Raw genomic sequence first — 25,960 nt, 5'->3', positions numbered from 1 at the left:
TTCTAATTTGAATTGATGAAATAAATTAACATTTTGATGATACTGTGACTTAATTTAAAGCTTTCCTGTCGAGGCATTGGGGTCAGAAAATTTGAAGAACTGCTCCAAACTGCAATGTGTGACCCGGTACAAGAGAGGGCGCTGTTGACTTCCACCGGAAGCCCAAGTATATTGCCGGAAGTAAATCCCAGTTGGCTAGAGTAAGCGCACCTTTTCAGCATGTGGAGTCTGTTTGGGCTTTTAGTTCCGACAAAATTCAGATAAATCTTTCTAAAATTACGAAAAGTTACCGAAAAGATGGGAAAGAAAGGAAAGAAAGAGAAAAAGGGGAAAGGAGCGGATAAGACGGCCGCTAAAATGGAGAAAAAGGTTTCAAAGAGGTCCAAAAGAGAAGAGGTATCACTTGTTTTTATCGTTACTGATTCCGTTTTTATTCGAATCCATAACACAAGGTGATTTTTCTTTTCTTTTATTGTGTGTCCAGGAGGATTTGGAGGCTCTAATTGCTGAGTTTCAGAATCTGGACGCTAAGAAGACCCAGATTGTAGAAACCACCTGTCCTCCTCCAGCACCGAGGTGACACCTTTAAATTCAGTCTGAACTTCTGGGCCTCACGAAAGAACTGAAATAACACTGGATAACTGGATTTAGTGTTAAAGAATAAACCTGCAGGATATCATTACTGACTAATTCCGTTATCTGTTTTTCCTTTCTTTTTTACCTTTCAATTCCGACTTTGACTTATTTAGATGGTGTTTCTATGAATTTAAATACACACAAGCCCATCTGTGTGAACTATGTTTTGATTTAAAAATTAAATGTATTAAAACTGACCAGAACAGAAAGTCATCTCATCATTGCAGTTTTGGGATTTCATCCTTTATTAAGCTGAAGCAATTCATGTTCTACATCTAAACAGTTTAAAATTTAACCCGTGTTCTTTATTCATTTATTTAATAAAATAAAGCCAAAAAATAAAGTTTAACTTGAGTTAGCATGTTGATCACATCATTGGTTTTACCTGCCGATTTACATTTGCTTTGGTTTCTTTATTTATATCGGATGTGTTAATATGCTTAGATTCTAAATCATTAAGCTTCTCTGATTCATGTTTTCCTTTTTGTTTTACCTTCAAACCAACAGTGGCAAAAATATATATATTACTCTACTTCCAACAATAACTATAAATATATTAATTTGGGGTCCAGAGAGAGATACTGATCATGATTATTGATTCAGACTAATTCATACATGTAATTATTTCTTAATTATTCTCAGTTTGGTTTAAGAAACTAATAAATATCTGAGTTATTGAAGAGATTCAGATTGACTATTATGAGAAATAAAATGACCAAGAAGAGAATAAACAAAAACATAAATTAGCACAAACCAAAAACACATGAAGAATAGATGTTAAATATAAGTAATTAATCAGCTTTTAATCATTTGAATAATTAGAAATCTTTTTTTTTTTTTTTTTTGTGAAACCACCATTTTATGTTAGGATGAATTTAACCTCTTTACTAGTTTTAATTTAAAAAAATAAAGCTAAGCTACTTTTCTGCACCATCATCTGAATGCATTAATTCAGGAAAAACCTGAAGATAAAATTAACTTATGCCTTAAATCTCTCAAAAATGTAGTTTTTACGTATTTTATGTAACTGGGGCTACTTCTGACATTTTGCTCTGCCGTTTTTTTGTTTTTAGGCTGAATGCGACTCTGTCTGCACATCCTGAGAAAGACGAGCTCATCCTGTTTGGAGGAGAGTTCTTCAACGGAAAAAAGGTGGAAACTTTTTCCAGAGAAATTTTCTGTGCAATTTTAAATTTAAAAATCCTAAAAAAAATCTTTTTTTGTTTGTTTGTTTTCTTTTAATGGCAGACGTATCTCTACAACGATTTGTTTTTCTACAATATCAAGAAGAACAGCTGGGTTAAATCGGACATACCCAACCCTCCTCCTCCACGCTGCTCCCACCAGGTACCTACGGTCTTTTACTTTTTTTTTTTTGTATTATTTTAAACCAAACCACTTTTACACCTCACCTATCTGATTCATGGACAACAGATAGTTGTTGGTTTTGTATCCAACATATAAAACCAAAAAGAGAATGTCCCCCATTCTATCTTTGGTTTTGTACGTTGGAAGACATTAAGAATAAAGCAAGACTCAAAATGCTTTTCCGCTGATTTCCACACCGAAATATTACTAGAATAAACTCATATGTTGAGAATAACGTTGTACGAGAATTAATCCAAAATAATATGAGAATAAAGTCAAAGTATTACGAGAATAAATTTATAAAATTAAGTGAATAAAGTCAGAATATTATGATAATAAAGTCGAAATAATATGAAAATGAAGTCATAATATCACAAGAATAGGGTCATATTACAAGAATAAAGTCAAAATATTACAAGAATAAAGCTATAGTATAACAAGAAGAAAATCATAATGTAATAATAAAGTTATAATATCATGACTCATTATTTTATTACTTTATTCTTGTAATATTTTTTTACTTTATTCTGGTGCTTTTATGATTTTTTTTATTAGCATGGCCTTAATGTGGATAATCCTGTAAAGTGGAATATTACTTTATGAAACATGGAGGAACATATCTCCTGTCAGCCACAAGAGGGCAGAGCGCTGCGGCTCAGATCGGACAGATCTCACCTGTTGGCGCCGTCATCCCAGCAGACGCCTGATGCAACAAAACAAACCTTCCTGCGCTGTGCTCTGCTGCTCCCTGCAGGCGGTGGTGGTCCCGCAGGGTGGAGGCCAGCTCTGGGTGTTCGGAGGGGAGTTCGCGTCTCCAAATGGGGAGCAGTTCTACCACTACAAGGACCTCTGGGTGCTGCACCTGGCTACACACACATGGGAAAACATCAAGTATGTGCAGAAACACAGAGGAGCCATAAAAATAGCACCAATAATAAACAGGAATAACGAGTCGTGTTATTTAGGGAACTGGATGAGGTTTAAAGGCTTTAATGAATTCATCTGAAATAAATGCAGTTGAGTAATTAGTTCCTGCTTTGCATTTCTGAAGCGTTTGTTGTTTTCCAGAGCTGCCGGTGGTCCGTCGGGTCGCAGCGGCCATCGAATGGTCCTCAGCAAGAGGCAGCTGCTGGTGTTTGGAGGTTTCCATGAGAGCACGAGGTAAACACACCAAAAGATTTACCTCACAGGATGTAAACAAGATCATAAAATATTATGCAACGCTTACACTTTATGCTCAGATTTTCTAGCCTAAATCTTTTAGTTGAGTTGCTCTAGTTCTGATTCTGAGGAGTAAGAAAAACCATGCAGCAATTTTGATGGACAATAAATTGTCCCAGAACGGGTTCCAATAATCAATAATATTGTCATTTTGAGACCATTTTCAACTAATATATTTGTAATGGCATAATAATGCCATTACTGTTCTCTGAGAATCATTAAATTTAAAATTGTATCCAAATAGAAGACATTTTATCCAAAATAAATAAACAAAACAGAAATTAATTATGGTTAATTATACAGTGGCGTCCCCAAGGAGGGGCCGGGGGGGGTCAGACTTTTTAAAATGCTGGCCACCCCAGAGAATCACGTTCACTTGGTAGAAAAACATGCAGAATCGTCTTCTTCAATAAAACAATAAGTGTAAACCCTATTTATTAGATAAATAGAAACATTAAAGGGGCAGTATCGTGTTGGATCACTTTTTTTTCATCTTTACATCATGTAAGGTTATTCCTTCAGCAAAAGCAAACCTGGAGTTTTGCCTTGATTCTTAGATATATGTTTGAGAAATTCAGTCATCTCCACGGCAACCATTCAGCTGTAGCGCCGCCTTCCAGACGTAGCTCCTTCCCCTCTCAGCTCCTTCAGACTAGCCAGCAGCAATTAGCAAACACCTGGTGGAACAACTGAGCTCATTATAGGAGCTACTTCTCAGAACAACGCTGATAAAAACGTTGTTAAAGGGTTAACAGAGCAGCCATGTTATTATGACTTCCTGAAGGCGGAGTTTCAGAAAGAGCAGGAACTTCTTAAAGGGGCAGAGGCCCAATTTCAAGGCGTTAAATAACAAAGTTAAATTTCTTTTAAATCATATTTGATATATATATATGGCATTTTTATAACTAAAGGCAACATAGTCACTTGATTGTGCTATTAAATGGTACTATGTGCCTAGAAAACACATAATACTTCCCCTTTAATGCATGTATAAATATATATGGACTTTTCTGTTTACTGACGGCATCAAAAAATTTAGTAAAAATCTATTTTTCTTGTCAATTTTTTGATGAATAAGTAATAAGTTATTCAGTTGCATTTTATTTTCATTTGGTTTAATTATTATTCAACCAATGGAACCAAGAATCCGGGTCCGATCACACCCCAAGCAGATGAACACTTCTAACTTCACTCCGCAGTGGCAACAAGCTGTGGTCCCAGTAACTCCACATAAACAGTGAAATTAAACGACTGCATTACACCTGCTCTCACCTGCTGTGGTCTGAAGAGTCACAACCTCCTCCTGGTTCGCATCTGGAGGGGAAATCTGTGGCAGAGCTCAGTTCGGGTCTGAAACATCGAGCCAGACCTGCACCGAGTCCAGTCCTGCTTTAGTTATCTTTAATTGGGCTGAAGTAAACCCAACACGGTATTTTAATGAAGCTTTTACTGCTTTCGTTTTTATAGCACCATTTGAGCAAACGGTGTAACTTCTCCGTGTTTTTAGCTTTCGTTTAACAAGTTCCCGCTCCGTTCTCTTAGCTGTTGTAGCTGCAGGATGAGTCAGGCGTAAACCTTCTGGGACACGGGTGTCCAAACATTTTGGCACGGTGGACAGAAATGTCAAGCTGAAAGAACTCTGGGGGGCACAAACTTTTCAGTATTTTTGTTTTTAATTATAATTTCAAAAACTCTCTTATGTTTTTGTTCTTACCTAATCAACAGTAAACCTTTTCTGTAGACAAGCGACCCATAAATTATTACAGATTTAAAACATAGAAAAGTTTTGCAGGTTTTCCAGATTAAATAAAAATCAATAAACTAAATCCTAAATATTTCAAGTTGATCGTATTTTTCTAGACTTGATCAGTATACAGCTCTTGCTTCATTTTGAAAAGTATATTAAACAGCAGAGGTGGGTGGAGTACCCAAAAATTATATTCAAGTAAAAGTAGTTCTACTTCAATATGTTTTCTCAAGTAACAGTAAAAATGATCCATCCAAGAAAAGTATTTGGCAAAAAGTCTCCTCAAGTACTGTGTAGCTGATCAAGTTATCAATCATTTCATATTTGAAAATGACATCATCAGATGGACTGAAACATAAAGTTAAGTGGAAATTTGGAAAGGACCAAAATGACAATAGTTCATATAAGAAACAAAAAAAAGCAACAACAAAAAATCAGGCAAAATCTTTTTAAAAAACATTCTTAAAATCTGTTTTCAGCCTTCATGTTATCTGCTTTAAGTTTAGCTCTCTCTCGCTCCCTTGCAGCCTGAAAGAACCACAAACATGTCTGTTCATTTTAAATAGCTCCTTACACCTTAAATGTCTCCAAAGCAAGTTAATGAAATATGGTATCATGTGTCAAAGAGCAAATGTTTTAGTTTTTACAATGGATTAAGATGAAAAACGTCTGATTTATTGATTTTGTTGCGAACTAAGCGAGTTTTTTATTTTTACTGTGTCTGGAAAATTCACCTTCCAGCTCTGGTTCAGCTGATTTCTCTCCTCCCTTTGCAGGGATTTCATCTACTACAATGACGTCCACGCCTTCTCCTTGGACACCTTCTCCTGGTCCCGCCTCACTCCGTCAGGCTCCGCCCCCTCTCCACGCTCCGCCTGCCAGATGACCGCCACGCCGGACGGCGCGGGCGTCATCATCTATGGAGGATACTCCAAAGTGGTACGCGCTCGCTCTGATTTTTACGGATGTTCTGCTGTGTGAAACGTCTAACGGCGTTCGTTTGTTTAGAGGGTGAAGAAAGACGTGGAGAAGGGGAGCATCCACTCCGACATGTTTCTCCTGAAGCGAGACGGCAAAGACGGACAAGGTACAAAACCGATCAGACCGATCAGACTGATCAGACTGATCAGACCGATCAGACCGATCAGACCGATCAGACCGATCAGACTGATCAGACTGATCAGACCGATCAGACCGATCAGACCGAATCAGACTGATCAGACCGAATCAGACTGATCAGACCAATCAGACCGATCAGACTGATGACTGATCAGACTGATCAAACCGATCAGCAGAAATCATGCCTCACCTGCAGAGGCGGGGACTAACTAGTTACATTTACTTTAGTGACGTTTAGGTAATATGATGGAGGATTAGGACCATACTAAGAAAAATTATTTTTAAAAATTATTCAAATTCAAATGATTTCTATAAATAAATAATAATATATAATTTTATTTCAATAAGTAATTGTTTAGTAAATTATTATGTATTGAAAGCTTTTTATTCAATAATTATTGTCTTTATTGTCCTATAAAGTCAATAATAATATTTTATTCTCCTATTATTGTGACTTTATTCTCATATGAGTCGAAATAATGTGAGAATAGTGTCATAATAATACTCTGGTAATAAGTCAAATATGAATTATTTGAAATATTTATTATTTATTATTCTATAAAGTAATGATAGGACTTTATTCTCCTTATTGTGACTTTATTATTATTTATTCTACATTATGCTCATACAAGTTGAAACAATGCAGAATAGTGTCACTACAAATGTAATAAATAATAATAAAGTCGTTATATGATTACTTTATTTCCGTAAAGCTACGACTTTATTCTCCTGTTGCAACTTTATTTTTGTATGAGTCGAAATGATACGAGAGTAGAAACATTACAAGAACAAAGTCAAAATAATATGAGAATAAATTTGAGCATTAAGAGAATAAAGTCTTAGTATGACTTTATTCTTGTCATTTTATTTCAGCGAGGCTCTAATTCTGCCATAGTATTTATATTAAATAGAAAAACATCATATAGAAAAGTTCCTTCTGCTTGAAAGGGCTTATTTTGAAAACACTTTTTTTATTTGTGTAAATTTTTAATTTTAGTTTCTAAGATGCCAGAATTTGCACATAACTTTATATTTTTGTCTGTCTGATGACATTTAAAGTTTAAAATCAGATACTTTTTGCTTTTACTTTAGTAAAAATATGTGAAAGTTTTGCTTCTCTTGTAATTTGGGGATTTTCACTCAGTCTGACTGTTTGTGGTGCAGAAAAGTGGTCCTGGTCCAGATTGAGCCCGTCTGGGAGCAAGCCGCCGCCCCGCTCCGGGTTCTCTCTGGCCGTGGGTCCGGCGGGCCGGGCAGTTCTGTTCGGCGGTGTTTGTGATGAAGAGGAGGAGGAGTCACTGGAGGGAGACTTCTACAACGACCTGTACTTGTACGATACGGTGAAGAACCGCTGGTTCCCCGGCTTGCTCAGGGTAAACCCGACTCTGCTTCATCAGTTTGGACCAGAACAGAACGTTTTATAAAAGTTACCTCGAACTTTTCCTGCTTAGTGTCTGTTGTTCCGGACAGTTCTGGTTCCACAGGTCCGAATCTTTGCATTAAAGTTTCCTTCAGATGGATAATACTACAGTAAATTACAGTAAAAAGATTTCCAGCATTAGCATGTATGTTTTCCATATTTCCCTTTAGCCACTTGAATTTCAGAATAAGAGCCATTTTTCAAGATGGCCGCCGTTTTTGAGCCGTTTTTTGCCTTTTGTTTCCCATTTTCATGACTCGGATTAACTTTTATGTCACATGATATGTTTTTGACGTTGGTCATTCTAACAACTCTAAAGTGATAATTTGTAGTAAAATCTGAAATGGGGGACTTTTCTGTTTGTAAGTGTCCGGAGGACGAAGAGGAGGAGGAAGATGATGGTAACTAGTGACTGTAGCTGCGTTTCCATTAGCCACAAAGTTGGGCAAAGTGAAATTATAAAAATGAACTAATCAAGTCATCTTTATTGTTTATCTTCCCCTAATTGATTTTTTTGTCTCGTGTTTATAACTAACTTCTGACAAATTTTTGCATTTAGCAGTTTAACATTTTCTTGCTTTATTTTTTTTTATATGTTTAGCAGTTTAGCATTAGCTTCTGCTAGTTGACTTTTTATGTTTAGCATTATTTTTATGTTTCACATCAGCCAGTCACAATAAGCGATTAATCAATTAATTGCATGATGAATTAAAATCAGCTTGATAATTTACACTCTGATGATTAATATTTTTTGAAGCGTAATTTTGTTTACAAAGACTTCATAATCAATTTTATTTATGCTTCTGGTTGTTTTATTTTATTTTGGAAATTTAAAATAACTTCCATTTCGAGTGTCAGGTTTTCTTTGAGAGGGAGAAATTTCATTATTATGCCAATATCAATATATCACTTGAAAACTGTCTCAAAACAACAGTTTTATCATTTATCAATAACTTCTGGGAAAATTTATAATCCAGAAAAATGTGTTATTGTGACAGAACTAGTTTCTAGTTGATTTTGTTTTTAACATTAGCAGAGCAAAGACTCTTTTGGTGAATTAGTGGTTAGTGAACTTAACTTTCTGTCTGTTCCTTCAGGGAACCAAATCGGAGAAGAAGAAACGACGAAGGGGGAAGAAAGTGGAGGACGAAGGAGCGGAGAGGAAGGATGAGGAAGAGGAGGCAGCGGCTCGAGGACCAACTGAGGTCATCAAGGAGGTCGTGACAGAGGACGGCACGGTGATGACCATCAAGGAAGTGATCCCTGGTCCTCAAGATGAGGAGGAGGAGAATGAGGAGGAGGAGGAGGAGGAGGAAGATGGTAACTAGTGGCAGTAGCTGCGTTTCCATTAACCATAATGTTGTGCAAATTGAAATTATAAAAATAAATTAGTGGAAACAAGTCAATTTTGAAAAAGCGTAAATATTTCCGTCAGCAGGAGCATTTAGTTGTTGATCACACGACTCGTGTTTCCGTTCCAGTTTTCGTGAAAAACATTAAATTTTCGTCCCAGCATAAAACCTCATTTACTTTTGACATTTAAAAAATATATTTGCTTAATGGAAACAAACCAATTTTGAAAAAACTCAAATCTTTTGTGCGTTTAGATGAGGTGGCTTTTCAGCCCAATCGAAATGAATATTTTGCAAAATGAAAACATTACGTTTGATGTAGCTGTTTACATTCATTGCTGCTTTTATTTTTAGTGACTTAACATGTGAACAAACATTCACACATTATTTTAATTACATTTTAACGGAAACATTGCCATTTCGATAATGTGTTTTTTTTTTCCAACATTAGCAGAATATAAACAAGAATTTTGACATATTTGTATTGAAAACGCAGCTAGTGACGGTGAGAAAGTCTGAAACAAAAATCACGTTTTATACTCAGATTGAGCTTCGCTCCGCAGGTTCGGCCTCGGCGCCGACGCCGGAGCCGTGTCCGAGGTCCAGCGCCATGGCAACGGTGCGTCAGGGCAAGCTGTACCTGTACGGCGGGATGTTCGAGGTGGGAGACCGCCAGTTCACCCTGAGCGACTTCTACTGCCTGGACCTGCACAAGATGGACCAGTGGGAGGTTCTGGTGGAAATGGACCCAAGTGAGCGAACCAATCAGGCGGCCGGCCCTTTGATCCCAGCTGAGGCTGCGAGGCTTCATGATGATTTATGATTTCTGTCTCCACAGAGACGCAGGAGTGGCTGGAAGAGTCTGAGTCAGAGGATGAAGAGGAGGAGGAGGAGGAACCCAGAGGAGCAGAAGGAGAGGAAGAAGAGGAGGAGGACGACAGCGAGGATGATGAAGGCAAGGGATTACTCAGCATCTTTGATGTGATCTGCAACAAGTGCTTCCTTTGTTGCTTGGAAATTACATTTGATGAGTCTGTTACTCTATTTTTGTTGCTTTTTCCAGTTTTACACACTTTTTAAAATATTGCTAATTTATGGAAATATAAATTGTAAAAGCTGCTGCATAATTACAAGGAATTTCTTGACTTCCCTCACATGACCAACACAAACTTCTCATTTGTTTTCAGCTTTTAGTGCATTAATTTTGATTCATTGAATAGATTTTTTATTACAAAGGCAATTTACAGCCAAGCCAAAGAATATATTAAAAAAAAACATCAATGTTTTCGATATGTGGTTCAATAACTCAGTTCAATGTCCGAGTGTCTTAATTTGATTAATCGATTAATCATCAGAATAATTGATAGATTAATTGATTGCTAAGATAATCGTTCGTTGCAGCTCTATTATAGAGTCAGAGTTCACACCGAACTCCAGTCAAATAAAAGAAGATAGTCATGACCATTTTTGTGAAAAAAAAAAAAGGAAACTTAATAGTTTCCTTTGTCGCTAAAAGGATTTTAACTCAATTATTGCACCGGTCTGATGGTTGAGTAGCATAAATAACTGATTAAAAACATTAAATTTAACTCTTACGTGTATTTATTCAATAATTTAGCAGCAAAAGGGGTTTTAAGCTTAAAATATTGCTTATTTTGTTGATATATGGTTATAAAAACTAAATATTTTAATTGAGTCACTATTTTAAGCATTTAATTGAATTACAAATCTGAAAAGTTTCACAGATCACTGCAGTTGCATCTGATCTAACATTTAAAGCCCCAATAAAATAGTTTGAAGTTTTAAGATGACAGAACCAGAACCAGTTCAACAACATGAACAGCTTAATAAACTGCTTAGCAACCACAGGAAACTAGCATTAAGCTAATCTTTTCCTCTGCACCTTTAACAGATTTAACTGTGTTTTCAGAGGAGGAAGAGGAGGAAGAGGAGCACCCGGCGGTGCAGGAGGGAGAGACGCTGACGGACTACCAGAACCGGACCGAGCCGTACTGGGTTAAACTCGCACGTGCCAACATGGGGCCCGACGCCAAGGACAAAAAAGTGGCCAAAGTTGCTGTTGCTATGGCGAAAGTCTTCTATGAAGACCAATAGTGGGAATCCCAGAACTGCAAGTGTGTAAGTGTGTGTGTGTGCGTGTGTGTGTGTGTGTGTGTGCGCGCGTGTGTGTAGGTGTGTGTGTGTGTGTGTGTGTGTGTGTGTGTTTACCTTTATATTGAATTAAACTTCAGAACCTGTAATAAAAGTTAAGTCTCTAAACAAAACATCTAAAACATAAACTTCCAAATGATTCAGTGAATCTGAATAAATAATAACTGGTATTACATTTAATTTTGTTTGTGTGTGATCTGCTTTATTAAAACTTCTCAAAGTGTTTTAATGATAATTTGAAATTATCCCTTCATAAAGTTATGTTTACCTTATAACTTTAAGCTTTTAATTTTCATTAATATTTCAAAAAAATAATTTAAAAAACTGTTTCTGATTGGTTGTTTTTGGTGGGAGCGCTGCATTTCTTCAGACGGCAGTAGCAGCTCAGACAGGAAGTGGAGATTGATCTTTTCTCATTTATTCTGTCACAACATGGTGACAGTTTTAACAAATATGTAAAAAAACATGTCTTTTTTTAATAAAAGTTACAAACTGAAACCTTAATCCTGGAAATGTTCTTCAGGTTCAGGTGACAGAAGACCGACTTTGTAATTATCTTTATGTTTCTCTGAAGGTTCAGGTCTTAGTTAATTTTGACTCCGGATAAATAAACTTAATTCAGTTGTTTATTGGATTCAAATATCTAATTTGATTAAAAAAATAAATCAAGTCTTTGACTGATCAAAGTCTGGATGGATGTTTGGAGGAGGAAGACGGGATGAAGGATGAGTGCAGCTTGTCCGTCTCGGCCCCTCTGTGGCCTATTTTATCCTCCGTCAGCGTGCTGAACGAGGGATGAGGAGAGGCCAATGAATAATAGAGGAGAAGATGGATGAGAACGAGGCTCCTCGTCTTTTCTCCAGTGAAAACTCAACCCAAGGACAAAAAAAATAGACGTTCATGTTTTGCTGACGCAGCATTGCGTAGCGTGGAAACATCACTCATGAATGAACCAGCTGGGAAACGACAAATTAAGGACCTCAGAGTTTGTTTCCTCTGCTGCGTTCAGTCTGGAGGTAAAGCTGTTGGGAGGAACGCTGCGTGTTTTGGTTAGCTGCACTTCCTGACTGGACTTATTGACCGCTCAGAGGAGCGCTCTCATTGATCGCCTGGAGATGCCACACGCTGTTCAAACACGACCAAATGGTGAGCAAACATGCAGAGGATCACCTTCTCCCAGTCCAGCTTTGCTGAAAATAATATCAGAGTGTTTATAAAAACAGAGCAAAACCCTGAACGCACATAGCTGCGTCTTTATTAAACCAATATTTGCACCACTATGTTTGAAGAAATATCGTACACACAAGAAATGGTTTCAGGACAGACTACATCAGCATGAATCTGCATAAATATTCCCCTGACTGTTGTAAACATGCCAAACCTACAGGGGGCAGTGTAGCACTAATCAGCCAATCAGATTGCTTCAAAACAACCACGACTTCCTGTTAAGGACTAAAGTTATTTTCATATGCTAACAAAAGTAGCATACACCAAGAATGTCTAATTATTTTGACTATATAATAAAATATAATAATATATCTATAATATATAATACTGTGTCAGTATAGTAGATTGACACAGTATTAGAATTATATGGTTAAGATCAGAAGTCTGAGATTAAACTCAGAATTTTGAGGGGAAAAAAAAGTCAAAATGTTGAAAAAAACTCATTTTTTCAGAAATTTAGGTGAGAATTTTGAGAAAAAAGATTTGTGAAAAATGGCAGAATTTGGAAAAAAAATTGTCAGAATTGTGAGAAAAAAGTCAGAAATCAAAGATTTAAGTCAGAAATTTGAGAAAAAAGTTTTTTGAGGAAAAGGCCAGAATTTTGAGAAATAGTTAGAATTTGGAGAAGAAAGGCAAATATTTTCAGAAAAAATATCAGAATTCTGAGGTTTAAGTAAAAAATCTCAGAATAAAAAATATTTTGAGAAAAGAAATCAGATTTCAGAAAAAAAACATCAAAGTTTTGATAAAAAAAATCCTCTTTTTCAGTGGCCCTAATCCTCTCTTTCACCCAGTCTTTTCCCTCCTTTACATTCTTGAGCTGCTGCATCTCAGACATCGTCTTCCATCTCCTCCTCTCTCCGTTTCTCCTCCGTCCTGCAGCTGTCCTGTTGTTGTCCCTGTTCTCCTGGTTCCAGAGGAGCTAAGCCAATTCCAGGCCAGATTACAGTAATAAAGTCACTGAGTTTGAGGATTACAGCTGAGCTCTCCGGACACTGAGAGAGACGGAGGGGAAGCAGAAAAAGGAGGAGAGAACGAGGGAGAGCGGGTTAATGAGCAGACGGAAAAGAGAGAGAGGGTTACTGAGATTTCCTGACTCCAACAAAGGGATTATGACTTAAGGAAGTTAGCAAGATGAACGTCTGCTCAAATCCTCGACATGATCCGCATCGAATAACAGCAGCTAGTGGCCTCCGCAACAAAATGGCTCAAGTTGTACAGCTGCAAGAAAAGATGTTTAACCTTTAACCTTTTCATTCAGAGCAGAGCAGAGGATGGAAGTTTGTTTCTTTAGGATTAATGTTCCCATGTAGCATAATATTCACAAACGTGCTACCTGAGGTTTGTGGAGTCTGAGAGATAATTCTAGTTTAACTATTTCACAGTTTTGTGCAAAACTTTTAAGCCCCTCAAACTAAATATTTTTGGTTTAGTTTGTAGTGCAAATATCTTAGTACATATGAAAGAAGACAAAACTAACTTACAATTAATTTTTAGCAAGTTATATGAGCTTGTTTAAGTCAGTAATTCCTTAATACTGATTTTAAAAACAATCTAGTTCCACTGGCAGATTGTTATAACATGGTAAAAATGTCTTATTATAAATTAAATAATCTGCCAATGTAGCAAATCCTTTTTCAACTGCAAATTAGTTTTGTCTTACTTTAAGTGTACAAAGATATTTAAGATTTAGCTCTAAATTATTTAGCCTGCAAACTAAATATTTTGCTAGCAAGCCAAACATTTTGTTAGCAAATTTAGTTTAGCTAAATATTTTGCCTGCTAGCAAAAGTTTTAGTTAGCCAACTAAATATTTGGCGACTAAATAATTAGTTATTATTTAGCTCTTTTGCTGTAGTTTCTTTTTCTTTTTATTTAATGAAAATCCAAACTTCATCACCCAGTTGTTGGTGAAAAAAAGATCCATGACCTCTTAGTAACTTTAAAAACATTTCAGTTTCAGATATTGCTAACATGGTTTTTAGTCCCCATTTTATTTTTAAATTAAGATTCACCAAGTATTTGATTGATAGCGGTGTAAGAAATATACAGAAACCTTTGAAAGATTAAGCAAAGCAAGAAGATTTCTTTGCTTGTAAGGAAAAAAATGAGAAAATGAGAATGCTGGTTTTTAGCATTGGAATGTAATTACCCCATAAAAGTCCTACTTCCTAAACACTTAAACGCCCATGAGAAAATCACTGAAAGGAAAAAACTCAGCTGAATAAACTGAGGGGAAAATACTCTTAAAATATAATTGGAAACCAGGATACCAGCAGATAAAGCTCACAGATTAATATTTTCCTGCTGTGAAGTTTCTGCTACTGTCTGAAGATTAAAAGGAAACATTTTCTGCAGCATTTCAGTCATCAGATAAAAGAGATTCAGGACTTCTGCTCATTTAAGCTGCTTATGGCCGATTTTAACTTGAACGACGAGGAATCCCAGAGACATGATGCACAAATACTTAGTGCATTAATGGACTGCAATGAATCCCGAGGTTAGGGACTTTGCATCATAATGTCATAGCTAAATATTTAGCTAGCAAGCTAAAAAACTAAATATTTAGCTTGGTAACTAAATGTTTACCTCCCTAAAGCTAAATATTTAACTTACAATTTAAATACTGGCTTCAAACTAAGTCTGGAGACTACAGATTTAGTTTAACTAAGTATTTAGTTGTAACTAAAAATTTAGCTAAAGCTAAATATTTAGTTTGGAGCAAATTTTTAATTTGTAAAAATTGACTATTTTACTTTGCTTGTTAACTAAATATTTAATTTGTAAGCTAAATATTTAGCTTCAAAGTAAATATATTAGATTGGACTTAAACATTTAGTTTCCTAACTAAATATTTAGCTTTTAAGATCATTGTTTTGCTTACTAAATATTGAATTGGAAGTCAATATGTTGGTTGTGAAGAAAATATTTAGTTTGTTTACTAAGTATTAAGTTTAGAGTTGAATATTTAATTTGTAAACTAAACATTTATCTCCAAAGTAAATATTTAGCTTGCTAATTAAAAAAATAGTTTGAAACAGTGACATTTATAAATGAATGAACAACATGGTGAAAATACTGAAAAACAAATCGCCAAGGCCAAATAAGCAGCATTTAGACCTTTACTAAATAATCCCATCAGACTAACTAGAAATCACCGTCAGGCAAAGATAACAGCGTGAATCAAACGAAGAGTGAAACATCTGAAGGCTGTTTCCATGATGATCCACAGGTGATGCAGCACCTGTCTCTTTAAAAAAGCCGGATTGTGCTATTGAGCAGAGGAGGGGGAGGTTTGGCGCTAGCTGCATTGGAACAGTCCTCTCTAATGAGCAGATTTTCTGAGAGAGAGACATCCACAGAAAAAGCACGGAGAGAGAGAGAGAGCGATCCGGCCGTCAGAGGAGACTGGGAGCGGGGCAGCAGCAGGCTGTGCGTCAGCCGGTGCTCCATAGGGAAACATGGAGATGAGCAGGAGAGGACACGGAGCAACGCGGATCACATAGATGGATGTTGTTTCATCAAAACAGGCAACAACCAGGCAACCTGAAGGCAACCCACGCAGAGGATAAACCACTTATGGACGCAGTGGATTAAACCTGCGTTCAGACTGAGAGGCAGAGAGAGGGACGAGAAATTCATCAGTTTACTTTATTTTTTATTGTCGGAGGGTGCGCACTTTGTTTCTCTCTCTGAGTGTGTGTGAGTGCGAGTGTGTGTGGCTGCAGAAGGTAGGAGACTGCATTGCTGTTCAGCCTTCAAAGCTGAGTATCTTTGTGTTTTCCCCCATTTTCACTCTCTCCCTCCCGCATGCATTGTGCGGTAACACTCAATATGCATGTGAGAAGGAAAAGACGATGAGTTTGAAGTGAGACCCTTTTTAATTTTAATTTTTTCTGGATTTTTGGGAATAAGCTAAGAGGAGAAAATATTTTTCCTTTCTGCAAATGTTTTTTTTTTTTTTTGGAGGGCCTTGACCGGGTTTGAACCTCCGCAGGGAAACTTCTCGGCATCATCAGGTAGGAGGCGGCAGAACAAGTGGGCCTGAGTGGGAGGAAGAGTTTGTGTTGTAGACTGTGTAGGCCTGATGGGTGAAACTCCAGCTGGGAGAGGATAATGGCAGCTCCGGGCCAACTCTCCTCCTCACCCACCTGCATCGGCTGCAGAGGACCCGGGAGGTGCTAGCCGAAGCCGATCAGAGCCCGGCGGGATGATGGTGTGATCAGGGTCCGGCTGGAAGACCCCTCTTTCATCCTTCACCTCCTTTCATTGAAAACAGAGGTGGCGCCTCCTTTTCCAGCCTCCTAACCCTCAAACTTCCCGATAGAGGTGTGCGGTACGCCATATTTTGGTATCGATCCAATTAAATACAGCGCCAGCATCGCAGATACGATACAGATACTGATATTTCTATCAAGTTTGATACGTCATCAAAATGAGTGTTTTTTTGTGATTTTTTCCCCCTCTTTATTTTGTTAAAACCTAGGAAAGAATTTGGGCCCCTGTAAAGGTGTGCAATAATATATTTATTGATCCGAGTAAATACAGCAGCAGTATCTCCGATACAGATACCAATATTTTTATTATTCAAGTTTGATACTTCATCAAACTTTGTGTTTTTTTCATCCTTTGAATGAATTTGGACCCCAGTAAAGATGCACGATAACATCAATCAAAGTAAATACAGCGGCACTACCGCCAATATCAATACAGATATTGCTATCTTTATTATCTAAGTTTGATACATCATCAAACTTCATGTATTTTTTTCTCCTTTGAATTATTTTGTTAAAACCTAGGACAGAATTTGGACCTCAGTAGAAGTGTGCGACATGGCATATTTTTATATCAGTCCAAGTAAATACAGCAGCAGTTTTGCCAATACAGACACCGGCAATAACTATATCTCCAATATTTTTATTATTTAAGTTTGATACATCACCAAACTTTTGTGGGGGGGTTTTCCCCAGTTTTAATTATTTTGTTGAAACCTACGATAGAATTTGAGCAAAGAAAATTTAGGGGTGCAGCGATAAATCAGCTCCCATTTCTTTAATTTTTAGAGATCGGTGATCAGACGATATGTAAATTTGCAGACGATCTTATCCACTTTGACAATTTAATCAATCATTGTCCTTGTTTTGACGCCCAGCATTGAAAAAGGTTTGACTGACAGACCCATATCGGCCAAAATTCGGAATCGGCAGATCTGGCTTTTTAAAGATTGGCCAGAAAACTGCAATCGGTGCACCCCTCATGTTTTTTCCCTTTTAATTATTTTGTTAAAACCTATGACAGAATTTGGACAACGTCTATAGGTCGGAGTGCACCAATAAATCAACTAGCTGATAAATCCTCCCCAATTTCCTTAATTTTTGGAGATTGATGATCGGCTGACCTTTTCTACCTCGACAAAAGTCTAAAAATCAAAACCTGTCCTCTTTTTCTCTGCTGTGAAAAAGGTTTGACTGGCAGACTGGCCCACCCGGTCATGGCTTCATGTTTCCAGTTAACGGTAATCTCCCCACTGCTACCAACTTAATAACTTTTCTTATTTTATTTGCTAACATTTCAAACAAACAAAAAAAATTGGTATTGGCCAAAATCAGAATCAGTAGGCCAGAGATCGGCCAGAAAACTGCAATTGCTGCAACACTTTTGTGGTATTTTTCCTTTGAATTATTCTGTTAAAATAAAATTTGGACAAAATTTAGAACCATCTACAAAATACTTTTAATAACATGATAAACAGAAACCATAGAAGAACAGAACAAATCTGTGTGCATTTTGGTTAAATAAACCAAATCTTTGATAAACTACTGAAAGTAAAATAACCTGAAACTAAAGAATCGATCGTTCCGATCTTATCTGTATTTTTTGGATCGATCCGCCCACCTCTGGCACCAACCTGCCCTTCTTTTTCCGCCCTCTTTTTTCTTTTTCTTTTCTTTTTCTTTTTGTCGAGGCTTCGGGGGAATTGCCAAGAGCTGTTTCATGCATGTCCACTGGCGGCAGGTTCAACTTTGACGATGGGGGGTCATACTGCGGAGGGTGGGAGGAGGGCAAGGCGCATGGCTATGGGATCTGCACGGGACCCAAGGGCCAGGGCGAGTACTGCGGCTCCTGGGCGCACGGCTTCGAGCTGCTGGGCGTCTACACCTGGCCAAGCGGGAACACCTACCAGGGCACCTGGGCTCAGGGGAAGAGGCACGGCCTGGGCGTGGAGAACAAAGGCCGCTGGGTGTACAAAGGCGAGTGGACGCACGGCTTTAAGGGACGCTACGGCGTGCGGGAGAGCACCGGGACGAGTGGGAAGTACGAGGGGACGTGGAACAACGGGCTGCAGGATGGCTACGGGACGGAGACGTACTCGGACGGAGGTAAGGCTCAAAGTTCGAATACATTTACTCAATTAGATTTACTGGAGTAACTTTATTGGGAAAAAAAACTTCTTAGAGGTGAGCAGATTACTCAAAAGTTGTGATCAAGTAGGAGACGACTTCAACATATTTTTACTCAAGTAAAAGAAAAAAATATTCGAGAAGTTACTCGAGTAAAAAAGTATTTGGTAAAAAGTCTACTCAGGTACTGAGTAACTGATCAAATTATCAATCATTTAATATTTAAAAATTACATCATCAAAACATAAAGTTAAGTGGAAATTTTGGTATTTTAAAAACCAAAATGAAAATAATTTATATAAGTAGCAAAAAATAAAATCAGGCAAAATAATTTTTTTTCAATAAAAACTTTAACAAAAGCTGCAGGGTTTTTGACTTTATCTGGAGAATTTTGGGTTAAAACATGTTCTGAAATTTTAAGTTTATTTTTTGTTTATTTCTGAGCTCAATCTCAACATTTCAGAATTTTTTCTAGCACACTTTGAATTTTTGAAACTCAGAATTTTCAAAGCTTTTCTAAAATTTTAGAAATAATAGGGTTTTTTTTCTTGCAAATTTGCAACTTTTGAATCTCAGAATTGTTCAAGTTTTTTCTACAAAATTTCTGAGATTAACCTCAAAATTGTAAAAGAGTATTTTGGCAGAAATTTACTCCTTTTACACCATCATACTCTGCCACACTCTGTTGTTCCACACACTCCTGCCTGTTACCATGACAACGCACAAACAAAATCACGGTTTCCTAACGTAGTCTTCTCGCACGCCAGTGACCATAATCTAATACTTTTTTTTGCAATTGCAATCCCTTACTTTACTCGTTACTTGAACAATAGTAATCTGATTACACTAATCGCTGGGAGAGAGAGAGAGGCGCACGGACAGATGCATTGTGGGTGTTTTGAAACTGTGAGGATGTGTGAAATGAGCTGTCCATGTGAAATCTCTGAAATTCAGTAAAAAGTCCATCTGACTGACAGGCTGGGTGCAGATGCACAGTGGGAGGAATCTCTCCAGGGGTCATCTGGGGTCATCCGCGCTTCTTCTGCACCACAACACAGTCACTCCGACTCACACACTTTCACACACAGCCAACATGTTACATCAGCGCAGCTTGTGCAATTTAATATTAACATCAGCTTTAATTTTTTACGTCTTTCTTCTGAAGCCTGAACATTCAGACGTGTTGCACTCCGAGGCCTTCACTCGTCCATTAGGGGACGAGAAAAGAAGGTCTGGGTAGAGCGGGGCTTAAAAATAACATTTTCATACCAGATCCAGGTTCCATTATAATTGATATTTTGCCATATGATCTATTGTTTCTTTTTTTTTCTCTCTTTCTACCAAAAGATGGATGAGAAAAGTCTTCTATCTGGTGCTTTGGTCTCAACCAGCTCTTATTTTAAAGGAAAGTTTTGTTTAGAGAGACTTCATAATTCATTTTATTTGTTGTTTCTGTTGTTTTTTGTTTATTTAAAATGTCTTCCACTTCCAGTGTTGTATGTTCATGAGAATTTAAAGTTTATTCATTTTTGACAATGTATTATTTATTATTACTCCTTCACCATTACATCAGTCGAAAATGGTCTCAAAACAACATTATTATCGTTTATTGCTATAACCTCTGTAATTTATGGTCCAGTAAAATTTGCTACAATGATATATATTTACAGTCATTATAATAGGTGAAAAAGATGCAATTTTGCCAGAAAAAACATCTTAAAGTTGCTATGGTGAGTTTCCAGAATGTGACATTAGCAGCTCTGTTTCTGTAATTCTTTCTTCAAAATAGTCTCTGCTGTTTGCACAATCCAGTCCAGCTACTGACATAATTTGTATTCTTATTAACAATCAGGCGTTATTTGAAAATCCAAAGTGTAACTTCACAATTAGCTCAACATTCCTTGTTTTAATTTTTAGTTACTTTTTGGGTAGAATTTCTTGTAAAATTACTACTTTATTCTCCTTGCGATAAATGGTTTGTAACAACATGGTTGAATTCAGCATCTCAGTACTTTAGCATTGGTTCCACTAAATACCATGTCTGCATCGCACTTTAGCAGAATTTAATGTTTATTATTGGCGCTTTAGGGTTAGCACAGCTAGCTTTTTATTTAGTGGTTCCCATCATGATTAATTCTAATAGTACAGTAGACAGAATCTCTCTTAAACTGCCTATTTTAATATTTCAAACACCAAATATATCTTAATATTAATTAAATGACCCAGTGGAAGCTGTTTTAGCAGTATACTTTTGTTGCGTAATATCAGGCAAAGCTGCAATCTGAACGAAGCTTTCAACTTCAAGGATGTAGAATAGAATAATAAAAACACAAGTTAGAGGTTATTCTATTCTACATCCTTAAAGTTGAAAGCTTCGTCCAGATTGCAGCTTTGTCTGATATCATGCAACAAAAGCATTAATGTGTTTTGTTTAATTATCTGATTTCTTTTTGGAATTTTTCCCTTTTAGAAATCTGAAATGAAATCACTCATTTCATTTGCGTGATCTAAATCTGCGTGACATTCGCCATGAAATTGAAATGATTTTGATTCTCTTCACAACTCGATTCAGTTCAGTCTCTCTCTGTGAGATTCTCAGATATAATTTAAACAGAAACATGCAAAACCTGTGCATGCAGAAAGTTTGTAAGCGTGATGATGAGCTGACAGCCGCAGACATCCAGCCAAAGCCTCATTACATAACTCTACAACTAGAAGGCCGAGCACGAGCGCTCAGCGTTTAGTCCTGATGAAATCCTGACTGGTTTCAGGGGTTGATTTAGGGCAAAAACGGGAGAAATGGACCAACAGCTGCAGGGAATGATAGATGAAAGGAGCAGCTGGATAATGAACTGATAATGGAAGGATGTATGGATGGGAGGATGATTATCCTGATGATTATGCAAGATACTCGCTAATCAGGAGATGAGTGAGATCATTACAGAAAGAACGGCACCGACAAATATGGTCCTGATAAAACGAGACGCGTTGGAGAGTCACTTCAGCTCGCTGAGTATCTGAACCCACATACGGTAAATGCAGCAGAGATTGGCCTAGTTATCAGTGTTTATCTAGCTCCAGTGGTACACAGTGTCCTTATTATAACAGAACTCCCTTATATAGATCTGCGAGGTAAGATTTCTGTTTGGGGAACTGAAGTTTTTAAATAGAACAAGCCTGGAAGAGAAACAGAATATAGATCTGTTTTGTTTTTATTCACATGTGAGATAATCTTGAATTAATTGCTGTGCATGGAGTTATCTTCAGTTCCATCTTTATTTTGACTTTTTCTCCATGAAAGTTATGCTTTTTTTTTTATTTCTGCAAAAACGTGTTGGGTTTTGACCTCCACTAAGCCTCAATGCACCTTATTACCAGTTCTTAGACAAACTTTTAAGAAGAAAACATCGTACTTTCCCTATTGCCATCAGTTCAGTATGGTTGAAGCAAGACTTTGATTCACATTGTCAGCAATTACTCAGATTTGTTCTGGTTCTTGAAAGTAGTCCAATATAGAAATAAAATGAAAAGTAAATACACCTATAAAACTTTTACTAGATTTAAGAGTCAACGTAGCAGCTGGGTGAAAAATTACTCACTGTGCTACAGATTTGTTGAGGTTTTTTTTAAATAAAAAAAATGCTGCTTGAAAATGAGGATTTACTTTATTAATGAAGAAAGGCTTTCTACATTAACTTTAAAATTAGCTAATGTCCTAATAATCTAAGCTAATTTTTAACACTTTAGCATTTTAGCTAACTTTGCAAACTTTTTGCGTAAATTCTAAAACGATAATTTACTTGGCTGTTTTGTAAACTTTCAGTTTAACAAAGTTCAGTATCTGCGTTAAAATTTGGCTGTTTTATTTTAAGAATTATTCAAGTAGCTAGCCGTTGATATTCATGCTCTTATTTTGAAGAGTGTGAAGACTCTTCAAATACTCTTTCCTCTCCCCACATTCTCGCTCTATTTCCCCCCAAAATCATGACAACCCTCAAGCACCAATTTAATTTTGACATTACTTAACTTCCCTTTTACATCTTGTTCTCTACTTTCCATGTTTTATTTTGTTCACGTATGTTTCTTGTTTGTATAATCTGAATTCAAGTTTTAGCATTAGCTGCTGCTAAACTGTGTTGGTGTTGGCAACAACTAACTTTTTAGACATTGCTTAAATTAAAAAACCATAAGAACTCAGGATGATTGTTAAAAATAATTTTAAATAATTTCAGTTTGGCAAATTAAAACTTGAAGATGAGCAATGGGTGTGGAAAAACTGCTCACCAATACCTGTATGATTTTTGATGTCAATAAGGCGGATGCATTTTAAAGTTGCACCTTCAGAGTCCAGTCATATTCAGACTTGTAAATCAAAATATTCAGTTTTTCTCCTGAATCCAGACTTTGCAAACCTGACTAAACATTTCCAGGAAACTCCCACAGCAGCTTCCCTCCCGATGATCTTCCCACCTTTCTGCTTCCTCCCTCGCTCCGTTGTATTTCCACGCAGCAGCTATGTGCAGCACCGTTCCCATAGCAACGCTCGCCGACGTGCAGCAGGTCACCGTGTCACGAGGGACCGAGCGTCCCCTGCCTCTATTGGCTGCCCGGTCTGCCAGCTCTGGCTGTGATTGGCCGGATCTCTTCCGGGTGTTTACCGAGACGAAGAGCTAAGCTGACTGATTACCAATCGCAGACAGAGAGGCAGCGGAGTAGATAAATGAAAAGACAGCACAGATTCAGTAATCACGTTAGCGGGAAATGGAGTCACAAAGAGAGATTACAGCTGTCATTGTGTACAACAGCGGTTACTCCTGCAGATTACAGCTGATGTAGCTGCGTTGAGTAGCTAATGTCCTCATGTCACGCAACAGAAACTCGCTTCAAAACACATCGCAGGACAAAATGTTGCCATGAAAACATGGAACAGCATTTAGATTGCTGCAGATACCTACAAAGTCTGGCGTGTTTCAGTTTAGAAGCATCTAAAAACTCCTGTTTTAGTTGCTCTATTATATCATGTTTGTTAATATACAGAATATTTATTGTAAAAACTTTATACAGAAAATTTCAGTTTTCAAATAAGTCTTTTTGTGACGATACAGGACATTTACTGTAAAAATGCAGAAAATTTCTGGTTTTTAAATAATATAAGTGTTTGTCAATATACAGGAACTTACGGAGCCCCCCAGGGGACATGGGGAATTTTTTTTTCTTTTGCGTTCCCTCGCAATACTTTTGCGTTCCCTCGCAAAACTTTTGCGTTCCCTCGCAAAAGGTTTTGCGTTCCCTCGCAATACTTTTGCGTTCCCTCGCAATACTTTTGCGTTCCCTCGCAAAACTTTTGCGTTCCCTCGCAATAATCTACTGATCAGTTCATGCGGCATAATTGATACTATAAGCCTTTTTTACGGTGGAAGCCGTACTTTCTGCTTTAATACAAGCTTATAAGGATTTTCAATGGACTATTGAGTTATTATCGCGGGGTAATAAGTCATCTGATTGTGTCTCTATTGTGTTCGTGTCTGAATGGTTTAAAGGGCTGCTTTCTGTGCCGTTCCATCTGAGCCTTAACAGACATAAACATGCAGTAAATAAATTGATTTTCAATCAGTTTTTTGCACCAAAGCGTTAATAATAATAAACACGTTTTCACTGAGGCTCTATAAGAGCAATATGAATGAAATAAGTAATTATTGATATGACAGGAGCAGCGGCTTTGACACCTGGTGGTGGGCGTGTCGATGTGGGAGTGACTGTCATGAAGTATGAATGGGAAGGTGACGCTGCTGGCTCGGTGTGTGAGGCAGCGGGTGAGCTGGGGGGTCAGTCCTCGCAAAGTTTGGAGCATAATAAAAATTTAAAAAATCGATAATTGTGACAGAACAAAGAAGAGGTTAGGAGTTGATTGATACACGGACAGATGAGATTCCCCGAGTTAATCCAGTGCGACCGTCTACCACCATTAGTTTGCTGTGTTTTATAATAATAAAACGTGTTTATTATTATTAACGCTTTGGTGCAAAAAACTGATTGAAAATCGATTTATTTACTGCATGTTTATGTCTGTTAAGGCTCAGATGGAACGGCACAGAAAGCTGCACTTTAAACCATTCAGACACGAACACAATAGAGACACAATCAGATGACTTATTACCCCGCGATAATAACTCAATAGTCCATGGAAAAACCTTATAAGCTTGTATTAAAGCAGAAAGTACGGCGGCCACCGTAAAAAAGGCTTATAGTATCAATTATGCCGCATGAACTGATCAGTAGATTATTGCGAGGGAACGCAAAAGGTTTTGCGAGGGAACGCAAAAGGTTTTGCGAGGGAACGCAAAAGTATTGCGAGGGAACGCAAAAGGTTTTGCGAGGGAACGCAAAAGGTTTTGCGAGGGAACGCAAAAGTATTGCGAGGGAACGCAAAAGGTTTTGCGAGGGAACGCAAAAGTATTGCGAGGGAATGCAAAAGTTTTGCGAGGGAACGCAAAAGAAAAAAAAATTCCCCATGTCCCCTGGGGGGCTCCGTAGGAACTTTAGCACAAAAAAGACAGAATTTCTGTTTTTAAGAAAAGCTTGTGGAGATGCATCAGATTTACTGTAAACAATACAGAAAATTCTGTTTTTAAATGAGAATTGTTTTTGATTATACTGGAGATTTACAGAAAATTCCAGTTCTAGATTAGTAGAAATGTGAGTAAATGTTATAGTTTATTCATCTTATGCATTTCCATCTCCCTTTCAGTGCATTAACTCTTTTTCAGAAAAGCCAAAAAGTGCATTAAGCCAGCATAAATACTTTATTTTGAATTTTATTGTTTCTAGTAACCTTTTCTAATGCGACACTTCAAAATGTGTGTAAAAGAAACTTTGATGGAAACACTGCTTGTGAAATTTACACCAGATATAACGCTCATCTTTGAAAAACTTTCAATTTTGTCTCATCAGTCCAAAGAATATTTGCCTAAAAGTCTTGTGGATAATTTAGATTAAATCTACACAGTTAGGGACAGGATTAAAATGAATATGTCAGGATGTTTGGGGGAAAAAGTTGGAAGGCTGAGATGGTTCAGACATTTTAGCTAACAGGAAGTTTTAACCATGGTGGACAGCATTGGTATATCCTAGGAAACAAATTTTACTGTATATTTTTGACATCTCTACCTTTTTCTCTTCCCCAGAACATCTGTCTTTAACGCCTGTTGAACTGAATTTACTGCACATCAGCACTTCCTCAGAACTGCTTGCTGTTGCATCACTTAGACTGAAGCTGCTCAGAAAGTTAAAATCTTGA

General features: G+C 37.2%; 2 protein-coding genes across 2 annotated transcripts in view; both read left to right on the top strand.

The window, feature by feature from the left end:
* Positions 1 to 145: 145 nt before the first annotated feature.
* Positions 146 to 11,215, top strand: klhdc4 (kelch domain containing 4). The gene is made up of 13 exons (XM_014996916.2): positions 146 to 396; positions 485 to 576; positions 1,710 to 1,788; positions 1,885 to 1,983; positions 2,759 to 2,895; positions 3,073 to 3,165; positions 5,749 to 5,911; positions 5,981 to 6,059; positions 7,256 to 7,464; positions 8,609 to 8,831; positions 9,427 to 9,615; positions 9,702 to 9,818; positions 10,794 to 11,215. Exons 1-13 carry the CDS (start codon positions 298 to 300, stop codon positions 10,976 to 10,978), a joined length of 1,764 nt encoding a protein of 587 aa, XP_014852402.2. The 5' UTR covers positions 146 to 297; the 3' UTR covers positions 10,979 to 11,215.
* Positions 11,216 to 17,180: 5,965 nt separating this feature from the next.
* Positions 17,181 to 25,960, top strand: part of jph3b (junctophilin 3b) — a 43,107-nt gene continuing 34,327 nt past the window's right edge. Inside the window, exon 1 of the mRNA XM_014996917.2 lies at positions 17,181 to 18,642. Within this exon, the coding sequence (XP_014852403.2) occupies positions 18,261 to 18,642 (382 nt within the window). The 5' untranslated portion in view covers positions 17,181 to 18,260. The remainder of the gene's footprint in view (positions 18,643 to 25,960) is intronic.

This window comes from Poecilia mexicana, unplaced genomic scaffold (assembly GCF_051168715.1).
Source record: "Poecilia mexicana isolate PSO_F unplaced genomic scaffold, ASM5116871v1 scaffold_6, whole genome shotgun sequence".
NCBI lineage: Eukaryota > Metazoa > Chordata > Actinopteri > Cyprinodontiformes > Poeciliidae > Poecilia > Poecilia mexicana.
Note: the sequence above shows the minus strand (reverse complement) of the source record. Positions and strands in the feature narration are given on the sequence as shown.